We start from the raw sequence: 23,251 nt of genomic DNA, 5'->3' as shown, positions 1-23,251 counted from the left end.
CAGTAGTTGCAGGAGTATGCAGACATGTAATAATGTTGGAGTCTACATTACCAAAAAGGTAATAATGCCAGACCATCCCTGCTCCAAAAACATCCCTGTTTTGAATGCCCACTTCATTGAACTCAGACAACCCAAACATCATTTAAACCCCTTTCAGCCATGCACTGCTTCCCATTGGACAACACACAAACGTGTTAATATCGCGTCTGAATGAGCAGCCTGGTTGTGTTCTGTAACATTTTACATCCGCAATCTAAACTTGGTCAGACCAAGTAACGCAAGTGTGACATTCAACGGGGGTGCTAGTCCAAACTGCTGCAGTCACATTAACAGATTATCGAACATATGATCAGCGTTCTGAGGAATCACCTTTTTTTTTACCTCTTTACCTACTACAATCAACAGCAAGAATGACTTAAATTGTGCCTGAATCACACTAACAAAAAAGGAAAACAGACCATTTGTACATTTTTTTTCTCCAATATGAACCCTAACAACTGTTTTTGAGGGTTCAGCAGTACTTTAGATCACAATAATCTGACCTTAATAATTTGAGAATTTCAAAATTGACGCTGCATACCTTGCGGGTTAGTTGAAGTTTTACTGCTCCGCTGCCCTTTCACCTCTGCCATCTGCGACACTCTTTTGTCAGACTGGGCGTGCATATCTTGATTGGGAAAAGGACACTGAAAAGGATCATCATCACCAGCTCCCAGAATGCAACCTGTGTGAGCTGCAGTCATGTCCATGCCGACATCGTCTTCGGGACACAGCACACTTCTGTGAAAAGATTGGCCAATCTTGGTCCTGTTTAGTGACTTTGGAACTTGATTTTCTTTGTCTATATCAGGTCCTTGTGTTTTACTCTGGTCCATGGAACTGTTTGTTTGTACAGAAGATGGTGTGGCAAAAGGAGTATTCCTGGTGCCAGCTTGGGTGCTGGCCCCACTGGGTTTGGAGAGACTAGCAAGGAAGTCTTCAAATTCAAGATCTAAACAAGGGAGGGCTGCAGATACAGTTGTCCTCTTTGCATTTAAATCCACGTGTCTGTCTGCTGATACTGGCGCAGACCCGCTCTTTTTGTTTAGAGGATGACTTTGGGCCATATCTGCGGATCCGTCATCCAATCCTCTCTCACTGCCAGGACACAAAATGTTATAACTGTGAAGGGATTTATCCCCGAGTAATTCTGCGTCACTTGCAATGTTTATAGTGTGACTATGGGTCATGTCCATGAGTGCATCATCGGTAGAAAACATCACTGTCTTCTCTCCAAAGTCCTTCCCACTGTCAAAGTTCACCTAAGGAAGTTAGAAAACCATATATCAATGAATGGATAACTATCAGAAAACCTCACAACATAAATATTATGTAAAAACTGTTATTACAATCAATTTAAGCATTAATAGCTGTTGGAAAAGTAAGAACAATAACAGGCAAACAAAGATGACTTCAAACTCACTGTGTCCCTTTGTTGAGAAACATGTAGAGGAGCATTCAACAGGTTTTCTATACCTAAATTTGGACAGCTGTGTTTAGTAAAGGGGGTTTTACATTATAATAGAAAATGTGAACATTTGCTGTTTGGAATACTATAAAAAGAATAAATGCAAAGCAATATGCCTACCCATGATTTGTTTAGCCCCATCTTCACTGGTCACTACTTGGGCCCTTATGTGGGGAAAAAAAAAGTATTTACCCTTAGGACATGAATGTGACTGATACATTTATTTATTATGTAAGCAGATTTAGCAGCATTTAAAAAAAAAAAAAAAAGTCACTTTACCTGTTTTGCATTGTTGCAGCTACAGCAGAATGGAAATAAATAAATAAATCATACAGGGGCTTGATAGAAAGAAACTACTTCTACATGCATATTAGTATATTACATACTTGCTGTCATCAAATCTTGGAGAGGACTTCGAACAGGGGAGGCATTCTTGATATCGCTGGTAAGAAAAATAAACCAGCTTTAGTCACAAATATCAGAATTTCTCTAGAAAAGTTTTTTTAGGTGACTCACTTGGCAAATAGTAGAACATCATTTGCAGGAGCAAAACTGACTCTCCTTGAATTCCTCTTTTCCACTGGTTTGGCAATTTCCGCCTGGGTAAAAATAAAACGAATTCAAATCATATATTAGATAATCTCTTTCACACACACATACACACCCTACCAATATGTCATTTTTATTTCTAATCTTTCAACCATTTTGTAAAGCAACCTCCTCCTGTTTAGGGTTACAAGAGGACTAGTCTGCCCCAGCAGCCACTGAGCAAGCACTGGTGACCCTGGATGGTTCGGTCCGGGCCGGTACTGTCGGGTATGCTATTTTATGTGTTCCCAATAGAAAAGGGTCCCACAAAACCACACCAAAGTGCACAATTTCTGGGCCCCCTTCAGTAGTAGCTCTATAGGGAATGGTGGCAGTCGGACCTGCAGTGGGAATGCTCACCTGAATTGGTTGGACCATTCTAACCCCTTCAAAACTGTACTGGCCCGGACCGAACCGAACCGCTCAGTGGAAATGGTCCATATTTGGTCAAAAACACTCTCTCAATATCAAACCAGTCTGCATCCGCACAAGTGTTTCATTTTCATGTCAGAGAATACAGCTCTTTGACATTTTATTTCTTCTTTGTGTTTGCAGTAGATCTTTACTCGTTTACACCCTGATTTATATTGCTAGATAAAGTTTGGAGACAAAAAATACTTTGTAGCAGATCTTCTCCATCTTATTTCAGTCTTTTTTTTTCTCTTTGACTTGTGCCTAGTTATTAATAGATGTTTCCTTTGATGATTAAAAATAACGCATTTGGTGTTTGAAAAAGAAAGTGACATGCATTTATTTGAATAAAAAGCAGAAAAGTCAGATCCAATCACCAAGGAGACATTTGGGTACACATTTTACTACCAGGTGTGAACACATGCCTTCAGCACTGGCCACTTGTGATCAGATCTCAAAGGACATATTTTAATGCAAAGTCTGAATTGGGTCCTCTGTTGAAGATTTATCATGTAAAGACTTTCTTTCTCTGCATTTAAGCAGCTGGATTATCATTATTAGATGCAATCCTTTATTACATGAGAGGACATCAATGTCACCTATGCTTGTTGCTCCATCCTTACATGTTTGTTTACACCTTTTTTACGGAGTGTTTGTAGGACATTTTCAAATAATGGTCATATAATATAGGATTGGAAAATAAAGGAAGGATACGTAGTGACCCGGATGAGCAAATCAGGAAGCCAATTGGTTCAACCGTGCAATCACAACACTACTCTATATTTTCTACATATTTTAAATAGTAATACCACATTACCAGTAGATGAAATATACTTGATGATTACTTCTTATCGCCATAACATCTGCAACATTGGCAGACCGTCAATTTACCTCATTTTCCTGTTGTTCCGTGTCAGGCAATGTGGTTGATTTCCGTGGTGCTTTCAAAATCTGAAAATTTAAATAATAAATTATATTGAAGTCACTTTCTTATCCACAAAACCCAAAGACCATTTGTACCAAGTGTTTACATCTTTACCCCCCCCCCCCCCAAAAAAAGAAAAATAAATACTGACTGAAGAAATGCGCCGCTTGCGAAATCCACTGCCCTCACTGTAAAACAGAAATGAATGAATGAAGTTTATTCAATCATGACAACACAAAAACAACACCACACAAAAAAAAAACATTGTGCATAGTATTGACATTTCACACAAAACAAATAATCATGTGTTGAACAATGACTGAAAAGGCATAGGCTGAAGCAGACTGCTTATAAAAGCCTATCCTATATTATCAACTTTCTTTTTTTGGCTACCGACCTCCAGAAAAGCAAAGAAACAACAGAAAAGGCAAAGAAACAACAGAAAAGCAAAGAAACATTAACAGATAGTCAATTGCACTTATAAGTTTCAAAAATAGCTTTACAAACCATTTTCTTAAAAACCAAAAGAGAATGACATGTTTTTAAATGTATGTTGGTATCATTCTATAATTTAACTCCAGTAATGGAGACACGTCTCCTTTTCATACCTTTTTTAGCTTTTTGTACAGTAAAATTGCAGACATCTCTAAGATTGTACAGTCTCCTGAATTGAAAATAACCTCTGTATTGAGTCAGGGAGCATGTTTGATTTTGCTCTGAACATAATTTGCATGATTTTATAATAAAACAAATCATAAAATTTCATAACATGAGAATTTAGAAAAAGTGGCTCTGTGTGAGCGTAGTAATCAGCTTTATTGATGATGGCTCGTGCAGATCAACATGCAGATGGAGTATTTTCTATTTTATTAGTGTCCGCTGTGAAGATGGTTTAAACCAGGGGTGTCAAATGTGCGGCCCAAGAGAGATTTTCATGCGGCCCGCGAGAAGTTTCCAACGCAAAAAAACGAAATGTTAATTTACTAAAAAGGAAGGCATAAATAATTGCCATGAATCGCAGCATATCCGATAATATATTTCTTCTACAAATATATCGTTATTCCACAAATAGAGCAGTTTGATATTTTTTTAGTTTTCTAGAATGCATTTGCCGATTTTATTTCTCTGTAGACGGTAATTTATTTTTGTTAACTGACTACTATTATATATTTTCGCAGGAAAAATATCACTGCTAAAAAAGATGATAGAAGATATTTATTCAGAGAATTTCAGTTTTGAATACGAGGATAGTGACAAAGTAAAACAGTTAAAAGAGAAGTGCTGACTTTATCGGCACACTGGCGTAAATATCCGCGCCAATTTTTAGAAATTGTACTGGAAAAATCTCTAAATCAGAAAGAAACACTTTTGGATGTAATAAGAAAGATTTAGCTTTTAATTAAATTTCCTATAAAAAAGCTAAATATAAAAAAACATACTTGTTTCTGTTTATCTTTGTAAAATGATATTAAAAGTATCTTATATAATTTGAAAAAAAACGAGAAATTTCAGGAAAAGATCCTGAAGAAATATATTTTACATAATTAGAGTGTAAACAAAGTGCATATTTCCTTTAAAAGTAACTAAACTGATATTGGATTAGATAACAATAGTAAAAAAAAAAAAAAAAAATAGAAAAAAAATGTTCGCACCGTTTTTGTTATTTTGAGCGTGCGGCCCGCGAGAAAAAAATTGGTCAAATCCAGCCCGCCAAGCAAAATGAGTTTGACACCCCTGGTTTGAACATACATGTCTAGGCACAAAGCAAGAGAGTGCTGTCATTAAAGCCACATTATAATGTTTACTTACACATTCTTGGGAGGATCCACAGGCTCCATCTTCAACTGCATCAATACACAAAAACACAAGTATAAATTAAAGCTTCTGCATTTAAGTTGGCAAACCTCCTTCAGATGCATACGTAAGTGAGATTACCAAAAAGCAATCAATTAGTTATCTTCAGAAATTGCCCGTGTAAAACATTAAACCATCAATGGTGCATTTAAACAATAGTTGAGTGTAAGAATATTAAAGGTCAACCTTCAAATATGACGGGAAGTCGACAACGCACAACACTCACTTCTACCTAAAACACAAATTGCTATTATTTATAGATACTACAAACAGCGGTAGGGAAGAACGGAAACATGTTTGGGTCCGTGTTGACGTTTATGTCTCTATCAACAACCCGGACGAGGAAATAACTGGTGTTGCTGAAGTTTTATACATCATACCTTGTTGTCATACAGCTGTGAGATACGCCGTTCTGTTTACACCGAACACGTCTGTGTTCACTGTGTTGAATCCATGTTTAGGACACATTAGTTTAGAAGTAAATCAATGAGTGAAACAGCAGGCAGGAGCTAACGGCTACGAGCGTCAAGCGTTTGAATTTAGCCGCCTCCGCGCATGCGCAGTGCACCTGCCGGTGGCGGTTATCTTATTTTTCCTGTATCTTTATAACGTTTATTAAAGTCTATATATCCCAACTGCATATTTTTTAATAATATTTCATTACCCATGAAGCGTTTAAAAACTTTCCAGACCCTGGACATTATTTAATTTATACCGGAAACTGTTAAGGCGGACCGGAAGTCGTCATAGTGGGCGGGACGTTTTCTTGTATTTAAAAAATAGTGCGGTTAAAGTTTGACTGGTGGCGTTGGTAAGGTTTATGCTTGGCAAGGTAAGCTTGGACATTGTATTGGGAGAAAAACACATTTCGGACCCTTACCGTATTTTAGGCATAAGCTAATTAAAATTAAACTATTTTGAAATCGCCGCTGAATTGAGTCCATTTTTAGAAATGCCTTGACAGATCTGTTGTCGATTGAAAACGTAATGCATACCTCATTGCCAACTAAACAGATTAAATTGCATGAAAACTAGTGATTATTTTACGTGAATGTGTGAAACTCCGTTGTAGTCGTGTTAAGAGCAATTTGTGTTAGATTTGAATGATTTATGTTTGGGGGAGTGGTGGCACTCTCCATCTTTGTGAGGGTCAAATGATTTTTCATTAGGTGATGAATGAACTCAGGTGTTGCTGAGTAGGAAGCGCTAGAGCCTTAAATACACAATATTTAGTTGAAGTACACCATGTATGAATTCACCTGAGAAAAAACACATCAATTCCAACAAAATGTTTACTTAATCTCACCTGCTGTGTTTGTAGTGGCATCTTTAAAGATTGTCTTAATGGGTAATGGTAAAGGGTAATGGGTCCCTGCCTATATATGGAGATTGGAAGCACAAAAAAGTACATTCATAAGACAAAATAGAAAAAAAGAACAGATCTGTTTTTCTTCTTCAGCAAATGAGTAGACTTCCTATATCTGTCACTTCAGCAAACTTGAAATAAAATCATGTTTCATTAAAAAAAATATATCATTGTTTCATAATCAAATTAACCCAGTTTCAACTCTTAGTCAGTCAATAAATCTAAATATTTTAAAAGGTTGACTTAAAATATGGAAATTGACAGATCCTTATTTTTAAAACACATTTTTAATTATTAAAGAGACACAAATGCTCTTAAAGTCACTTGACAAGCCACGGGTTTGAAGTTTCCATACCTGTATGACTAGATGATGGGAATTCTTTGCTGCTTTGCTGTCGTGGTGTCACATCTGCTTTCTTCTGACTTTCACAGAGAGGGTGCATGTCTTGTAAGGGAAGGAGAAACTGGAAAGGATCGTCTGACTCGGTGAGCCCTATGATGCGTCCTGTTTGAGCTTCTGTCATATCCATGCATATGTCGCTTTCAGAGCTGATTTTGTCTCTATTTGGGTCTTCAGGTGGCTCTCCAGAGCTCCTGCTTGTATTCAGCAACCAATTTTCTTTTGTGATTGATGTCTCAATCTTTGAGAGGCAGCCATCTGAGTTGCCCAGTACTTTTCAGCAGTAGCTTTCATTCTTGGGATGATGTGAAGGTCAAAGGATTTTTCATTAAGGTGATGAATTAACTCAGGTGTTGCTGAGTAGGAAGCAAACAGTTTTTTTGACCGTCTGGTGTTGTAAATCAGTGTTTCCCAACCCTAGTCCTCGAGGCACACTGTCCTGCATGTTTTAGATGTTTCCCTGCTTCAGCACACCCTGATACAAGTGGCTGTGTCATCAACAGAAGTGTCAAGACCTTGATGACAAGCTAATTAGGACCATTAATTAGAATCAGGTGTGATGATGAAGGGAAACATCTAAAACATGCAGGACAGTGTGCCACGAGGACCAGGGTTGGAATCACTGTTGTAAATGAAAAGGAAAGACGTGTATGTTTATTGGAGTAAAGAATTGAAATGCAGAACTGGACAACGTGGACACATTTAGTTAAATTGGAAACAAAGTGTGAGTAGAATAAAGTTTACTGGAAATGGAAACAGTTTTGGACATTTTCATTTATTGCACGCGTCACAAGTAAAGCTGGCACATTTCTTTTTTTTGGTATGCAAAAGGGACGCTACAATTAAGTCAAAAAACTGATTGCTTCCTACTCGGCAACACCTGAGTTCATTCATCACCTTAATTATTTAACCTTTCACTTACACAAAAATGGAGAGTGCCACCACTCCTCCAAGTGGTAGGAGGCTTACCCTAAACATATCCAAACATACGTCCAAACCCAACACAAATGGCTCTTACGCCATGACTTATTTCTTTAAAGCAATAACATGGTTTGTTTTGATCATTGGGGGGTCATTCAGAGAAGTGCAGTTTGTTTCTTATATAAAATTATTTAAAGGGACAGTGTTTATATGAAGGAAAATTCAAGCACCAGTGTTGAAAATATAATGGATTATAATGCAGCAAAGCTCCATAAATATGTAGTTTTTGCTCTCCTTCGATCCATTTTCTCCTTTTTAATATCTTTTCTTCAATCATTACACGTATACTGCTAAATGCTGCACAAATATGATTTTGGAATAGTCTGACTGAAACCTGAAATCCTTTCACAGCAAAAGCTGCACCGATGAGGTGGCAGCAATGACATGTCCCTGTCCCTCTCTCTGTACTATTACTGTAATACAGTATGTGTACTTTATAATATTGTGTCTCTGCGCAGGGGAATTCATTATTGCCGATACTGCATTCTTTGTGGTGACAGTCATGTCTTCAAAAATCCCAAGAGGTGAGCCAGTTCAGCTTTTCTTGACTTTTCTGTTAATTTTAATTAAAATATACAGAATAAACAAAGCTTCTGTATGCTTAATATTTTTTCCAGGTGTTCATTTACCTGGAGAAACCAAGAAAACTGGTCAGAAAGTTGACTCCAAAGACACAGCAGCTGTCCCGAAATTGGACGGTAACCTTAAGGTACAAAAGGAAAATCTTTCAAGGTAAGAAGTAGATGTTTTTTTTATTGTGAAATAAATGAACACATTTGTCTGTTTGCTATCATTTGTGCTGGTACCTGCTAACTTTGCATTAGTGTTTTTTAGCTGCTTTGTTCACTTTTGTCTTTCAGGAAAAATCTTGCTCCTAAAGTTCACAAAGGGTAAGTAATACGTCATATGTCCCACCCTAAGCATGGCCTGAACTTGACCCTAACTTACTTAAATTTCCCCCAATTTTATGCCACCTTTTTGTAGAATCTCCACCAGGTCCGGGCAACAGGCAGAACTCAAGGAGCAAAATCAGCACTTGATGATTGTCAATGAGGAGCTGCAGAAAAACCTGTCAGAGACTCTGGTAAAGAAATCTTTACTGAAGAAATCTGTTATGGATTTACTTATTTTTTTTTTTAAATAAATGCTTTTACCTTTACAGCAAAGAGCTGTTGAGTTGGAGCTGCAATTGAGTGACCTTGATAAGGAGAAAGCACAAGTCCAGAAAAACCTGCAGGACTGTCACATTCTCTTATTTTCTGCAAAAATTGACCCAGGTGAAAATATACACTATATTTATTTATATGTGGGGATTCAATGAATGTACTGTATTTAAAGGGATTGTGACATGAAAAACACATTTTTCTTGATTTTTTGTGTTTTGTTGGGTGTCTTGACATCAATTACACCCAAAAAACAACGAACTTTTAACATTCAGTGTATTGTGTGCTTTCTGGGATTTTCCGCATAACTATGCAAAAACGGCGCATGTGGTTTGGTGGCGGATCGTTACGTAACGATCCGCTAAATCACCGCCCCCTCCACCCAGCTCCGTCTCCTCTCCTCTCCAGGCTCCAGCGCACCATAAAGGCTGATTTATGGTTCCGCGTTACACCGACGCAGAGCCTACGGCGTAGAGCTACGTGGCGACGCGCACCATACGCTGAACCCTACGGCGTAGGCTCTGCGTCGATTTAACGCGGAACCATAAATTAGGCTTAACACGCCTCTTTTTTGTTCTAATCACCGGAGGAAAACTGCTAAGAAGACCCGCGGCCACTGACTGGACTTAAGATAAGGGGACAGTGCTGCTTGCATGCCTTTATTTTTATGATTGTTTGCTGTGGTTCGCCCTCCTGCTTTTCCGTGCATGCTTCGCCTGTCGCTCCGACGCCGCTGTGAGCGTATGGCTGGAGGAGGAGGAGGTTTGGAGGAGGAGCGGAGCAATGATTGACAGGAAAGGGGGGAAAGGAAGCATTTTTCACTGTAATAAAAAGCCAGGAAAAGATTACTAGAGTGAAGTTTTTCTTGTTACACTCTTTTAGACACATTTGAGGGATGTTGCCCAAGACTTTTAATAGTGTTAAAAGCATGTTAAAAATGATGTCACAATACCTTTTAAAGTGTACATAATCCATATTATCTCCAGAATTTAATCTTGGCATTTTGCCATTCATCTTACTTTTATACGACTAAACATGCCTTCAACCCTTAGTTTTAGGAGAAAAAGTTGGAGAAGCTGCACAACACAATGAAGATAAAAGAAAAGAAGTTGTGGTATGTTTATTTTATTTTTCTTCACTGTATTCTACATGTGCAAATGTGGTTAAAACTTCAAATCAAACTCACACAAGCTACTACAAACAGGAATCCATTTAAAAACACACACTGCTTCTACTTAACCATAGGAGAGGAAATAAGGAATGTAAATACAAAGTATATCTATACCATATGTACACGTACTGTTTAGGAGATCACAACCAAACTCTGAACCTCTTATGTTTTATTTCAGAATGTTTCCACAGACCTGCTTAGCGAGTTAAAAGCCTTTGGAGGTATTGCATCAGAGCAGCGTGCTCAGCTGCAGGTGAGTCAGACTCGTCTATCATCAATTTTACGGTACTCCACTTACATGCACAGCAATATTCTACTAACATAATTCAAGAGATGTACTTTAAGACTCAGATTTTTCTGATCATCTTAACCTGAAAAAGGTGAAACAGTATTCGGGGTAAATGATAACCAATCTGAGCTTTGCAGGGTAGGCTGCTGTTTGCATTATTTTGTGCACCATAACATCTTAGCAGAGTTTATATGGCAATGGTGCTTTTTTTTATTTTTTTTTATTTTATGTGTCTCCTAGGCTCTCACAGAGACCGTGGACATTTATTTGATGGCAAAAAGAAAGATGCTTTTGGTGGGAGGGATACATTTTGTTCCATGTTTTAAGGGATATGGATGTAATGAAGGTTTTGGACGGACCTAACAATGAAATGGCAAAGGAGGACATAACATAGGCATGAGATACTAACCAAAGTATGATTTGTAATTTAAATGGGAGTACAGGATATCCTTAATGTAACTCATAACTAGAATATTGTCTGATTTGAGAATAAGGCCAGTAGTTTGAATATTGCTGTGCATGTAAAGATATCAAAATGTTCATTTAACTTTGTTCATTATTTTGGATCATCTTTCAATGTGCTACTTCATTTATGCATTTTAGGAAATCCGGACAACAATGATGGACCTCACTAAAGCACGAGAACTCATGAAGCAGGAAAAGGAGAACTTTTCACAGCAGGCAGAAGAAATGGAAAAAGCCCTAAAAGATGCAGAAATGCTCTTACTGTAAATATTTGCATTTACTTGTATCATTTAACTTTTTATTTCAATAAAATTAAGCCATTAAATAATTTTATGTATAAGAATGAAATTATACAAAAAGAAAGCACTTACTATGTATTTATATAAATGAATATGATGAAACAAAACAATATAGCTCCTACAACTAGTATAATAACTGTTATATTCCACTGCACTTTGATTACAACTGTTTATATTTAATCTTAAACCATAAACCTTTCTTCAAACCTCAGTACCCCTTCATTTGGCCTTTGCAGAGGGCAGGTAGGGATTCTCATAGTTGTCCAGGGTGGTTTTGAGAGTCGAGGTGCTCGAGGTGCTTGAGGAATCACTTTTGCCATTCACCCCAGCATTCATTTCCCCCGATTGCCTTGTGTTGTAGTAGTAGATGAACAGGAAGAAACCTGGAAGAAAAGATGGATATGATCACTGGGCAAGGCTCTCTGCCCGTCTGAGGGGAATAACAATGTTTGTATGTAGAACGGAGGAAAGTCTGTTAATTGCTTTTAGCGACTTTCTGGCTATCAAAACCGCAGAGTTCAGTACTTGGATTTATGTTATGGATTATTTTCCTGCAGGAAAAAACCTCTTTCAATGTGTTTTTGTTTGTTTTTTCCTCCAGTATCACTCTAGATACATACAGTTGTATGAAAAAGTTTGGGCACCCCTGATCATTTTCAAGATTTTCCTTTATAAATCATTGGTTGTTGGGATCAGCAATTTCAGTTAAATATATCATATGGCAGACAAACATAGTGCTATTTGAGAAGTGAAATGAAGTTTATAGGATTTACAGAAAGTGTGCAATAATTACTTAAACAAAAGTAGGCAGGTGCATAAATTTAGGCATCCTTGTTGTTTTATTGATTTGAATACATTTAGCATTAATTATTGGAACACAACAGTTGTTTGTTCAGTTCATTGACCCTTCACCTACATACACAGGTGAAGCCAATCATGAAAAAGGGTATTTAAGGTGGCCTGTTGTAAGTTGTGCACCTCTTTGCATCTTCTTCGAAGAGTGGCAACATGAGAGCCCCAAAACAACTGTCAAATGACCTGAAAACAAAGATTGTTCAACATCATGGTTTAGGGGAAGGATACAAAAAGCTAGCTCAGAGATTTCAGCTGTCAGTTTCCACTGTAAGGAACATAGTGAGGAAATGGAAGACCACAGGCACAGTTCTAGTTAAAGCCCGGAGTGGCAGGCCAAGAAAAATCTCAGATAGGCAGAGGCGAAGGATGGTGAGAACAGTCCAGGTCAACCCACAGACCAGCTCCAAAGACCTACAACATGATCTTGCTGCAGATGGTGTCACTGTGCATCGTTCAACTATTCAGCGCACTTTGCACAAGGAGATGCTGTATGGGAGAGTAATGCGGCGGAAGCCTTTTCTGCGCACACGCCACAAACAGAGTCGCTTGAGGTCTGCTACAGCACATTTGGACATGCCAGCTTCATTTTGGAATAAGGTGCTGTGGACTGATGAAACTAAAATGGAGTTATTTGGACATAACAAGCGGCGGTATGCATGGCGGAAGAAGAACACAGAATTCCAAGACAAACACTTGCTACCCACAGTCAAATTTGGTGGTGGTGCCATCATGCTGTGGGGCTGTGTGGCCAGTGCAGGTACTGGCAATCTCGGTAAAGTTGAAGGTCGCATGGATTCCAGTCAGTATCAGCAGATTCTTGCCAACAATGTTCAAGAATCAGTGACAAAGTTGAAGTTGCACCGGGGCTGGATACTTCAACAAGACAACGATCCTAAACACTGCTCAAAGTCTACTAAGGCATTCATGCAGAGGAACAGGTACAACGTTCTGGAATGGCCATCTCAGTCCCCAGATCTGAATATTATTGAAAATCTGTGGTGTGATGTAAAGCGGGCTGTCCATGCTCGGAAACCATCAAACCTGACTGAACTGGAGATGTTTTGTAAAGAAGAATGGTCAAAAATACCTTCAACCAGAATCCAGACCCTCATTGGAAGCTATAGGAAGCGTTTAGAGGCTATTATTTCTGCAAAAGGAGGATCTACTAAATATTGATGTAATTTTTCTGTTGGGGTGCCCAAATTTATGCACCTGCCTACTTTTGTTTAAGTAATTATTGCACACTTTCTGTAAATCCTATAAACTTCATTTCACTTCTCAAATAGCACTGTGTTTGTCTGCCATATGATATATTTAACTGAAATTGCTGATCCCAACAACCAATGATTTATAAAGGAAAATCTTGAAAATGATCAGGGGTGCCCAAACTTTTTCATACAACTGTACCCGCAGAATGAGAGGGTAATACAAACCAGGAGATAAATTAACTCCCTGTAGTTTAGCAGCTGTGCATTTTTATCATCATGTGGGTGTAGTTTCTGGTACAACTCATAGTTTTACTAACAATACAAAAAGGGAAAGCACCACTTCACTTAAAACACAGAATTTAGCGTGTTAAAAGGCAATTTTAGTGTACCAGATAATATGATTTCTGCATCCCAACAAATGATGAATGTTGGTAGTGGAACTGACACATTAACCCATGCATTCCAGTTAGATTAATGTTAACCTGAATTCATAAGCCAGTTATTACCCAACCAACATGGTGTGAGAAAATCTAGTCTACATCAGCAAGAGCTTTGTTAAAGTGACAAGGTCTCAAAGTACCTAAAATGGACAATTACTTGCACGACAGTAATACAGCCACCATTTAATCATTCTTCAGTCCCTTATGTTCCCCTTAGATGATGCCATCAAGAACACGCCAAACCGATATTTTTTTTTTTTTACATCTTGCCGTATGCAGTATCTCTCAGGCTTTAGCTGTCTCGAAAATGTATTCTTTTTCAGCTTACATGGCTTATGGTACGTTGACATCTTGAGGTTGTTTGCCATGCCAGTGCAGTCGTTGACAACTAAAGGCACCTGAGGGTCAGTTTATTTGTCCTAAGATAATGCATAATAGTCTGAATAATAATTATGCACATTTTAATGCAGTATGTTATTTATTTCCCTAGGCTGTGCACATTACACGAATGTATGCTATACCAGAAAACATTGACACTTACCCATCATGTAAATGGCTAGGTTTGTGCAAAACTTTGAATTGGCACTTTAAATATCTTAAAATGTTTTAATTTAATCCACTAGGATTTACATTGTTACTGTATAGACTTACCTAAATGTGCACAAAATAATGTAACTAACCTTTCTGGTGTCATGTTTCCTGTAGCCAAGTCAACAAATGCAAAGTAGGTATTACAATGTGTAAAACATGCACCACCTTCTAAGATTTATGTTCTTAATGTTTTAAAACTGATTAAATCATATTCTAATGACAGTAGACAACAGGTCATAGTTGTGGATACCTTGGAAAGAATTGAGGATGGTGAAAATGTAGTAGGCAGGCATCCGGAAGCTGCCGTGGGCAAAGAAGGCGAAACCCCACGTGATGCCCATCAGGCAACACAGGCCCAGAATGATCACAATGCTTCTGCCGCTTTGGTTGGTTGGTTTGTTTGGAGCACTGGATCTTCTGAGACAGAAGAGCCAGGACACAGTGATGATGACCGTGGTGAAGGTGAAGAGGAAGACCAGCGCGTAGTAGCCAACATTGACAGCGTAGTGGATGGAGTTGTCAGTTATCCAGCACCTTTTGAAAAGGAAGGAGAAATTAGCTTTTTTTGAGGAACTGAAATGCTAGCAAAAGTTTTATAACGCCTTTAATCAGCACAGCAACAACAATGGATTTTATGTCAGTTCTCTGCGTTCCTCTGTTTTGTATATCCTCTTCACCATAAAAAACTCTGCTGTAGTCAGCTGGATCAAACTCCAGCAGAACATGACTGAGCAATGGATTAGGCAGCTAGAGAAATGGATGAATAGCATAAAACAAGATGGCAAGTCCTCATTCAGGCACCCAGTTTACAAATGATGAATCCAAGAGAAAGTCCTAACAACATTGTGCACACTCTTACGTTACAGCACAGCCCAAAGGGATATTTTAACAGGTAAGCTGCAGATATGGTTTTATGATGCTACCCTAATCTTAATTTGTAACCCCAATAACACTATAGGTCCACAGAAACTGAAACTGAATTATTTTAATGATTCACAGCTATCTATCTGGTTTTAAAAATGTTTAAGTAGGAACTGGATATACTACAAAAGGTGGACCAGTCACAGTTGAGGAGGTCCAGACAAATCCAGAGCATATCAAATCAAACTTTATTTGTATAGCGCTTTTCATGCGTGTATAAAATGCAACACAAAGTGCTTCACATAAAACGTATTAATGCCCCACCACACACACGCACACTACTGTTCACTACAGTAGTTCACTACTTATTGGCTAACATAGCAGCAGAAGATTGTGTTTGCGTTTCTGTTCACATAGTGACAACTCTGGGGCAGAGCACATCAGGCTACATCATCAGGTATGGCGTAATTATGTCGTAGCAATGATGGGAAGCGTAAACTGCACATTGGAAACCTCCTCCTCAGCACTTTCAAGGTATTCTCTTGCATTATGCAAAACCCTGGGTGGAACAATGCTGTCTTCAGGTCCCAGCATGGAGGTAGAAGATCAGGTTGGCATATTCTCCAGGTTTAAAGCAAGCGTGTGTCAGCTTGTTATGACTGATTAGATTAGTGCTTATCATGATGCGACCTCTCCTCTTTACATTTAAGGGTAAGGCAATCACATGTCCAAGTTTATGACGATAAAAGCATCCGCTTCCTTACAACTACACACACTTGAGACCATTTTGCTAGGCCAGACTTATGCATCTCCTCAGAGACTTGTGCAAAGGTAGCGTTGTGAGCATGAGATTCCATTAACGTATTGGCTACCAAAGCAGCAGAAGATTGTGTTTGCTTTTTTGTTCACTTAGACAAAACTACACGATCAGGAAAACACCTATTGAATTCAAAAACAAAACTAGCTCAAAAGGGAGTAAAAGTCAGACATCCTTTAAGCAGTAGCCCATCTAGCAAATAAATTCCCCTTTTCACTGGCAAACTTCCTGTAGGGTGACGGAGGAAATTTCATACGGCATACATTTTAGTCGAAAGGCCTTTGGAACATGTTCATATGCTTTCAAAAGAGCAGACCGAACTCTGTTTTAATCTAGACTGTCATAAAGAGGGAGTACAGCTACAATCGCTTGTACTTGATCATGGATTTTACTTGCAAATGAAGATTCCAACACAAAATCCAAACCTGAACAGTCCAGATGTTCATCCTTAGGCCATTCTCAGCAACACAGAAGGCCCAGTAGGCACTTTAACCAGCTCTGGACATAATGCAAAACTAAGAGTTTGAACACTATCCAAATCACATTCTTAAGCTCCTTTTTAAAAAGCCTTGACGGAGTAACAATATTTTCCCGGACGGGTCCCTGTTTATATTACGCCTCGGCTCGTTGGGGTAAAGAGACGTAACATTAACCAGGTATAATAGGCAAATCCAAGTTCTGTATTCAGATTTTACTGTAATTTATCCAAGCAAAAGAGAACTGCAAGTAATTGAAATGTAGCAAACAGGCATCAACAGGGGGGACTGAGCTCTGCATAGACAGGAAAAGCAGTCACAGTTGACACAGAGTGACGTCCTGACATAGGACGCTGGTGTGAACAATCATCTGTGTTGCAAATTATCCCAGGGAATGTTTTACTTGGGAAATAAACATCTGCCTGCCAAAACCGCACTGAGCTGTAAATCAGTCTGTTCAGTTGACGGAAGCTTGGTTCATTTTAACACGCTGCAATGAAAGATCACTACACAGAGGACACAGAGATAACTTAGAAAGATCTAGAAGCAGTTCATGAAGAAACATCGTCCTCCTCAAAACGGTATAAGATATAAGATGTGTTCTGTGAGAGTGAGTTCAGATTAAACCATGTTTTGGGTTAAAAACAGGTCCACCCATTAAACGATGAGATGTACTCTTGCCCCTTGAGGAAAGTCATGGTCTGAAACACGTCCATTCTTAATCCAGTGCTGATTCAAGTTGGTATAAAAGCACATTGCATTCATGAGTGCTATCAGGTTTAGTCAATTTACTGAATTTCAGGGTTATCATTTATCTAAGTTTCTCCACATTTTGTGAGCCAAGCATTGCAATATTAATTTTAAAAATGATATATGGTGGTATGCTATCCTGCATTATTTTTCCTCTTACATGGCCACGTCGTCTTCAGGGTTATCCGTGTAGATGGTCTGTTCACCGTATTTTCCTGCGGCAAGAAGGGCAATCACAACTATACCTGGCAGTGCTGGAAAAGAAAAAAAGAAAGTTAAACTGTTAAATCTCTGAAATGCATAAGACATGTCCAAACAGAAAAATCTGTTTTGAAATGACAAAATCCTGTAGTTGAAGAACCCACTCCAGCTGGGAACAGAGATTTTGAGTTCGTAGCGGGGATGGTGGATGGAGATGCCTCTGCCCCCTCCGTGCAGCTGCAGGCAGAGGTGCAGGCCCTGCGCGGCAAACCAAGAGAACGTGGCCAACATGGAGTAGTGCATGACGGCTGCCATGATCTTACAGCCCACCGAGTTCTTCATATTCCCCACATAGTTGTTAATGAGGAAGGATAAGTTCAGCAGGCACATCGCAAACACCAGGTGGATGAAGATCTTTGAGCTTATGTTGGCCTTCGTCTTCCTGTGAGGAGACATCAATGATGGGAGATGACGCATTCGGTGTGTTCGTGGATGTAGATATTCATTCATATCAACTCAAAAATAAACAACTAAAGATATTTTTGAACATGTTGTTGGACAATTGGGCAATTTACAATCTACTTTAATTAATTTTGTTATTTTGAACTTATAAACTTGACCTTATCTCTAGTAGTAGAATCATTTTCAGCTTTTCAAATGTTAATCTTAGTGGCATTTTATTACTTTACAAGTAGTTTTTTTCTTCTTTTTTGGGTCTGTTTTTCTGAATTTTGCAGACTGAACATTGAAGTTACTGATAGATAACTGTTTTTTTTTCCTCACTTGTTTACAGTACATACATGAGAAAGAAATGGTGTTGTTTCAGGGAGAACACACTTCTCAGGAGGGAAACTGATGAATTTTAGGGCTCCAATAACTATTTATGAAATTACAGATTCTTCTAGAAAAGATAAGTCAGATTTGATATTTTGAAATTAATTCATGTATACCGTATTTTCTGGACTATAGGCTGCTACTTTTTTCATAGGTTTTCAACCATGCGGCTTATACAAAGGTGCAGCTATTCTGTGGATTTTTCTTCCACCGCTCGGGACGCTCTAACCGGAATTAGAATCAAAACTAAGACTAAATAAATGCAAAGAAGAATACCCTACCTCTTCTTTAGCAGATAGAAGTAAGTAGAAGCAGATTTCAAACGGATAAATAGATAAATAAATACTGGTTATTTTCTCTTGGTTCTGTCCCGTTTTAATCAGCAAAGTTGCTGCCGTGTTAAAAGACACTGTTAGGAAAGATCTATTTAGGTACAAACATGTACATCATTTACAGTTCAAAATAAATATCTAATCTAACAACATAAATATCTGCGGCTAAATATCTTCTTTTTTTTTTTTTTAATAGAGCGGATGCGACTTTTATGCAGGTGTGGCTTATAGTCCAGAAAATACGGTACATGTATTTCTTTAAAAAGACTTCTTCACAAGTTTGTATTTTGATTATTTACCTTCCAGTGACAGATGCTGCATGTGCCAAGTCAACATGCTTTGGGTTAAATTAATTTATTTCACCAGATTATTTTCGTATAAAGACACCAGGAAGGCCCCTCAGATCCTCTGGCTCTTCCTTTCTAGCTGTTCCACAGAGTAGAACTAAAACATTTGGTGATGCTGCTTTTAGCCACTAATATGCTCCAAAACTGTGGAACAGCCGGAGGATCTGAGAGGAGCTGGAAATGTGGACATTTTTAAACGTAGACTAAAAACCCATCCCTTTGGCTTTTATGTAGCATCAAATTTTATAGTTTTATTCTGTTTAACATTTTTTAGAGGTATTTGTTTTATTTATTTATCTATTTCTTGTAATGTTTTTATTATTATTATTATATTTTATTGTTGTGGACTGATTTTTTTTTTAACTTCTATCATTATTTCATTTTAATTAACTATATTGTATGTCAGTGTGCATTGGTCTCCCAGTTTTTATTATGCCTATTTTTCAGTCAAAATGTTAAGCACTTTGTATTTCATGTACCTGGATGAAAGGTGCTATACAAATAACATTTGATTGATTGACCTGAAAATAAGCCACGGATGGGACCGTTAAAGTAATCGTTGTTTTACAAAATTAAAACATAAATTACACTTATTGTCTAAGATCATAAACACACAACCTTAGTTCCACTTTAAATATTGAGAACTGTTTCTCAATTTAATCAACGTGACTAAAATATCTACGAATGGAAAGTACTTTAAGAGAACTGCTTGTTTGGAAAAGTTTCACAGAAGCATCTTTGCAGGCTGATGAGGTGAGGTTAAGTATTTGCATATGGTGCTACAGGTGTTTTTCATAATCCTCCAACAAAGCCGCTGTTCAACAACCTTATTTATATTATGTATTATTTTCCTGATCTTGGCAGTGTTTCACTTTTCTAATAAATAAACTCCCCACATATCAACTTCCATGGAGGAGCATCACCTCGGAGGAAAGATGTGCTGTTTTACTTTTGATTTATTGTCTGGGAGGCATAACAGTATCCACCGGCTCTTTTTTATGTTCTCTTTCATCAAGATTCGATCACCTTTGTGTTAGTGATTGGTTATATAAATCCCCATGATGGTGGTAACTGTAATTCAACAGGCCTTTACTTTTATATTCCCTTTGAAACGACCTAAAGCTGTAAACAGAAAGTCGACAACATGCTGGAGCAATGCTAAAATCGGTTAAAGTTAAAATCAGTCAAATTAAATTGGACTGTTCTTGTATTTATACGGTGTTACAGCTGCTTGAACATTTTCTCATGGTTCATATAATATAAAGTAGAATTTATAAAACATTGGTTGACATTGTTTTGCTGAGCAGAACAAGACTTCTCTGGAAAGGCTGTTGTCAGTTTTCCATGGTTTTTTTTCCAGTTGCGTTTCTGAATGCAGTGGTAAACATACTTTTTTTGTATTTGCATCTACATTTGCATCTTCAATACATGTATTTTTGCCTTGCAAAGTATTGTTCAGGTACACACATATGTATATACATATATATACAGTGGGTATGGAAAGTATTCAGATCCCTTTGAAGTTGTCCCTCTTTGTATCATTGCAGCCATTTCCTAAAATCAATAAAGTAAATTTTATTTCTCATTAATGTACACTCAGCACCCCATCTGGACAGAAATGTAGAAATGTTTGCAATTTTATTAAAAAAGAAACCTGAAATATCACATGGTCATAAGTATTCAGACTCTTTGCTGTGACTCATATTTAACTCACATGCTGTCCATTTCTTCTGATCCTCCTCGAGACGGTTCTGCTCCTTCATTGGAGTCCAGATGCGTTTAATTAAACTGATTGGACTTGATTAGGAAACAAACCTGTCTATGTAAGACCTTACAGCCTACAGTGCATGTCAGAGCAAATAATAATCATGAGGTCAAAAGAACTGCCCAAGAGCTCAGAGACAGAATTGTGGCAAAGCCCAGATCTGGCCAAGGTTACAAAAGACTTCCTGCAGCACTCGAGGTTCGTAAGAGCATAGTGGCTTCCATAATCCTTACATGGAAGAAGTTGGCCAGACGACCAGAACTTTTCCTAGACCTGGTCGTCTAGACAAACTGAGCAATCGTGGGAGAAGAGTCTTGGTGAGAGAGGAAAAGAGGAACCCAAACATCACTGTGGCTGAGCTGCAGAGATGTAATAGAGAGATGGGAGAAAGTTCCACAAAGTCAACTATTACTGCAGCCCTCCACCAGTCGGGGCTTTAAAGAGCATATTGCAGGTTGGAGACCCCTGTGAATCAATGTGTAGGAAAATAATGTAGGAACTGAATTTTCATTGAAATACGCATAAATATATACTACAGTGACCTCCGGAGTTGTTTTTGTGAGAGTATTTTACTTCCGCATCTGAAAAAGCTGAACCGGAAGTGACGTGACATCAGGGAGCGCGGTGAATTCAACAATAGGAAAAATAATGGATCTTAATGTTAGTTGTGACACTGAAGAGGTTGTGAATGTGTATTCACACCAATATGACAGGCCACAGCCTTATAATTACGAAACCCGTTAGTCCCCCCACGTTCTTTTGATTGACAGCTGAAACTCGCTTTTTAAAAGGCTGATTTATGGGTCCGCGTTACACCAACGCAGACCCCACGGCCGTCGATTTTACGCGGAACCATAAATCCGCCTTTATTCACTGCAGCACCCGCTCGTGCTCCTGAAAGAAACTCAGAAAATAACTCCTTAAAAATGGGTGAGTACTTGTAATCTGTCTACGTTTGTACTTTCTAAACAGAAAACTGGCTTATTATCTTCTCTTTTTTCTGATTAAAAGCATCCGAAATAGCCGGGTATTTTTAAAACCGAATATTTCCCTGTATTTCCCCCCGTTCGTTTATCCACATTACATCTTTGTTAAAAAAAAACTTCCACACATAAACGAAGATCTGCGTTTTCGACCACATTCATAAGCTATTATAACCTGTAGATCATCTGGTCTTCCGGCCTCAAAGCCGCCTCTGCGGCGCAGTTTCCCCGGGACCGGCGCCTCCTCCTCGGGTAACGAGCTGGAGTCCCCCCCGGTGTCCGCCGCGGAGCTGCCGTGTTAAACCGACGCAGCCGGGCTGCAGCCCTGCTGCACGTCGCCGCGTACCCTACGGCGTAGGGCTGCGCGTCGGTGTAACGGTGTCAAGAGCAGAGACCATTTATTTAATAAATAGCTTGGAGGACAGATGGTGGATCATCTGCAGTTCTGGATCGCACTTTAGACGTCAGACTCAGAGCAGATTTGTTGTTGTTTTGGAGCATAATGTGACGTTGGAAAACGCAGAACTGCTCTCTGTCTCTGTCTGCACGCATCTACATAAACTGAGTTTTCAAAAATCTTCACTTTGCCCGGAGTTTTTTTAAACATTCGTTTATTTGCGTTTTCATGTGGATGACAGGTCCAAACGTAGGAAAATATCTTTGGTTTAGCAGATACCGGCTACGTGTGTACGGGGTCTGGGCAGTAACATGGGGCAGAACTGTGGAGACGTCTCCCTGCTGCGTCATATGACGCGGTGTTCGAAAAAAAAAGCGTTTGTAGGAGCTTTGCTAAAATCAGCCACTTTTTCCTCTGAATACGTGCCCTTATGTCTTGTAAAACATATTAAATCCTACATTAACTTCTCACATAGTCATTTTCACATAAGGTCAGGTATCATTTTTGAAAAAATTCTAACCTGCAATATGCTCTTTAAGGCAGAGTGGCCCAACGGAAACCTTTCCTCAGTGCAAGACATATGAAAGCCTGCATAGTCTGCCAAAAAACACATGAATGACTCCCAGACAATGAGAAATAAGATTCTCTGGTCTGATGACACAAAGATCAAACTTTTTGGCGTTAATTCTAAGCTGCATGTGTTGAGAAAAGCAGGCACTACTCATCAGCTGCCTAATACAATCCCAACAGTGAAACATGGTGATGGCAGCATCATGCTATGGGGGTGTTTTCAGGGACAGGACGACTGGTTCTAATTGAAGGAAAAATGAATGCGGCCAAGTAGAGATATCCTGGCAGAAAACCTCTTCCAGGGTGCTCAGGCCCTCAGACTGGGCGGAAAGTTCACCTTCCAACAAGACAATGACCCTAAGGGCCAATCCCAATGTTCACCCTACTTTCTACCACTAGCCCTCA

General features: G+C 38.7%; 3 protein-coding genes across 6 annotated transcripts in view; 1 reads left to right on the top strand and 2 right to left on the bottom strand.

Moving 5' to 3' along the window:
* The window catches only part of knl1 (kinetochore scaffold 1), an 18,475-nt gene extending 12,671 nt beyond the window's left edge, over positions 1-5,804 (bottom strand). The window contains exons 1-10 of the mRNA XM_061707284.1: positions 5,666-5,804; positions 5,241-5,275; positions 3,583-3,619; positions 3,398-3,457; positions 2,024-2,106; positions 1,894-1,949; positions 1,787-1,805; positions 1,628-1,671; positions 1,463-1,515; positions 581-1,301 (exon numbers count right to left, since the gene is read on the bottom strand). Of these exons, the coding sequence (XP_061563268.1) occupies positions 581-1,301; positions 1,463-1,515; positions 1,628-1,671; positions 1,787-1,805; positions 1,894-1,949; positions 2,024-2,106; positions 3,398-3,457; positions 3,583-3,619; positions 5,241-5,269 (1,102 nt within the window). The 5' untranslated portion in view covers positions 5,270-5,275; positions 5,666-5,804. The remainder of the gene's footprint in view (positions 1-580; positions 1,302-1,462; positions 1,516-1,627; positions 1,672-1,786; positions 1,806-1,893; positions 1,950-2,023; positions 2,107-3,397; positions 3,458-3,582; positions 3,620-5,240; positions 5,276-5,665) is intronic.
* The window catches only part of knstrn (kinetochore localized astrin (SPAG5) binding protein), a 13,034-nt gene extending 1,587 nt beyond the window's left edge, over positions 1-11,447 (top strand). The window contains exons 1-10 of one of the 3 annotated variants that reach the window (XM_061707287.1): positions 6,035-6,117; positions 7,084-7,137; positions 8,491-8,556; positions 8,650-8,764; positions 8,893-8,922; positions 9,017-9,116; positions 9,195-9,309; positions 10,248-10,309; positions 10,545-10,619; positions 11,259-11,447. In XM_061707287.1, the coding sequence (XP_061563271.1) occupies positions 8,535-8,556; positions 8,650-8,764; positions 8,893-8,922; positions 9,017-9,116; positions 9,195-9,309; positions 10,248-10,309; positions 10,545-10,619; positions 11,259-11,387 (648 nt within the window). In that variant the 5' untranslated portion in view covers positions 6,035-6,117; positions 7,084-7,137; positions 8,491-8,534 and the 3' untranslated portion in view covers positions 11,388-11,447. Of the gene's footprint in view, positions 1-6,034; positions 6,118-7,083; positions 7,138-8,490; positions 8,557-8,649; positions 8,765-8,892; positions 8,923-9,016; positions 9,117-9,194; positions 9,310-10,247; positions 10,310-10,544; positions 10,620-11,258 lie in introns of those variants that run through there. The other 2 variants (XM_061707288.1, XM_061707289.1) reach the window with 2 other exon arrangements.
* Positions 10,337-23,251, bottom strand: part of LOC133418550 (adhesion G-protein coupled receptor G6-like) — a 25,550-nt gene continuing 12,635 nt past the window's right edge. For both annotated transcript variants that reach the window (XM_061707285.1, XM_061707286.1), the window contains exons 16-19: positions 17,783-18,060; positions 17,578-17,671; positions 14,764-15,047; positions 10,337-11,802 (exon numbers count right to left, since the gene is read on the bottom strand). In XM_061707285.1, coding sequence (XP_061563269.1) covers positions 11,639-11,802; positions 14,764-15,047; positions 17,578-17,671; positions 17,783-18,060 — 820 coding nt within the window. In that variant the 3' untranslated portion in view covers positions 10,337-11,638. The remainder of the gene's footprint in view (positions 11,803-14,763; positions 15,048-17,577; positions 17,672-17,782; positions 18,061-23,251) is intronic.

This window comes from Cololabis saira, chromosome 18, assembly GCF_033807715.1.
Source record: "Cololabis saira isolate AMF1-May2022 chromosome 18, fColSai1.1, whole genome shotgun sequence".
NCBI classification, from domain to species: domain Eukaryota; kingdom Metazoa; phylum Chordata; class Actinopteri; order Beloniformes; family Belonidae; genus Cololabis; species Cololabis saira.
Note: the sequence above shows the minus strand (reverse complement) of the source record. Positions and strands in the feature narration are given on the sequence as shown.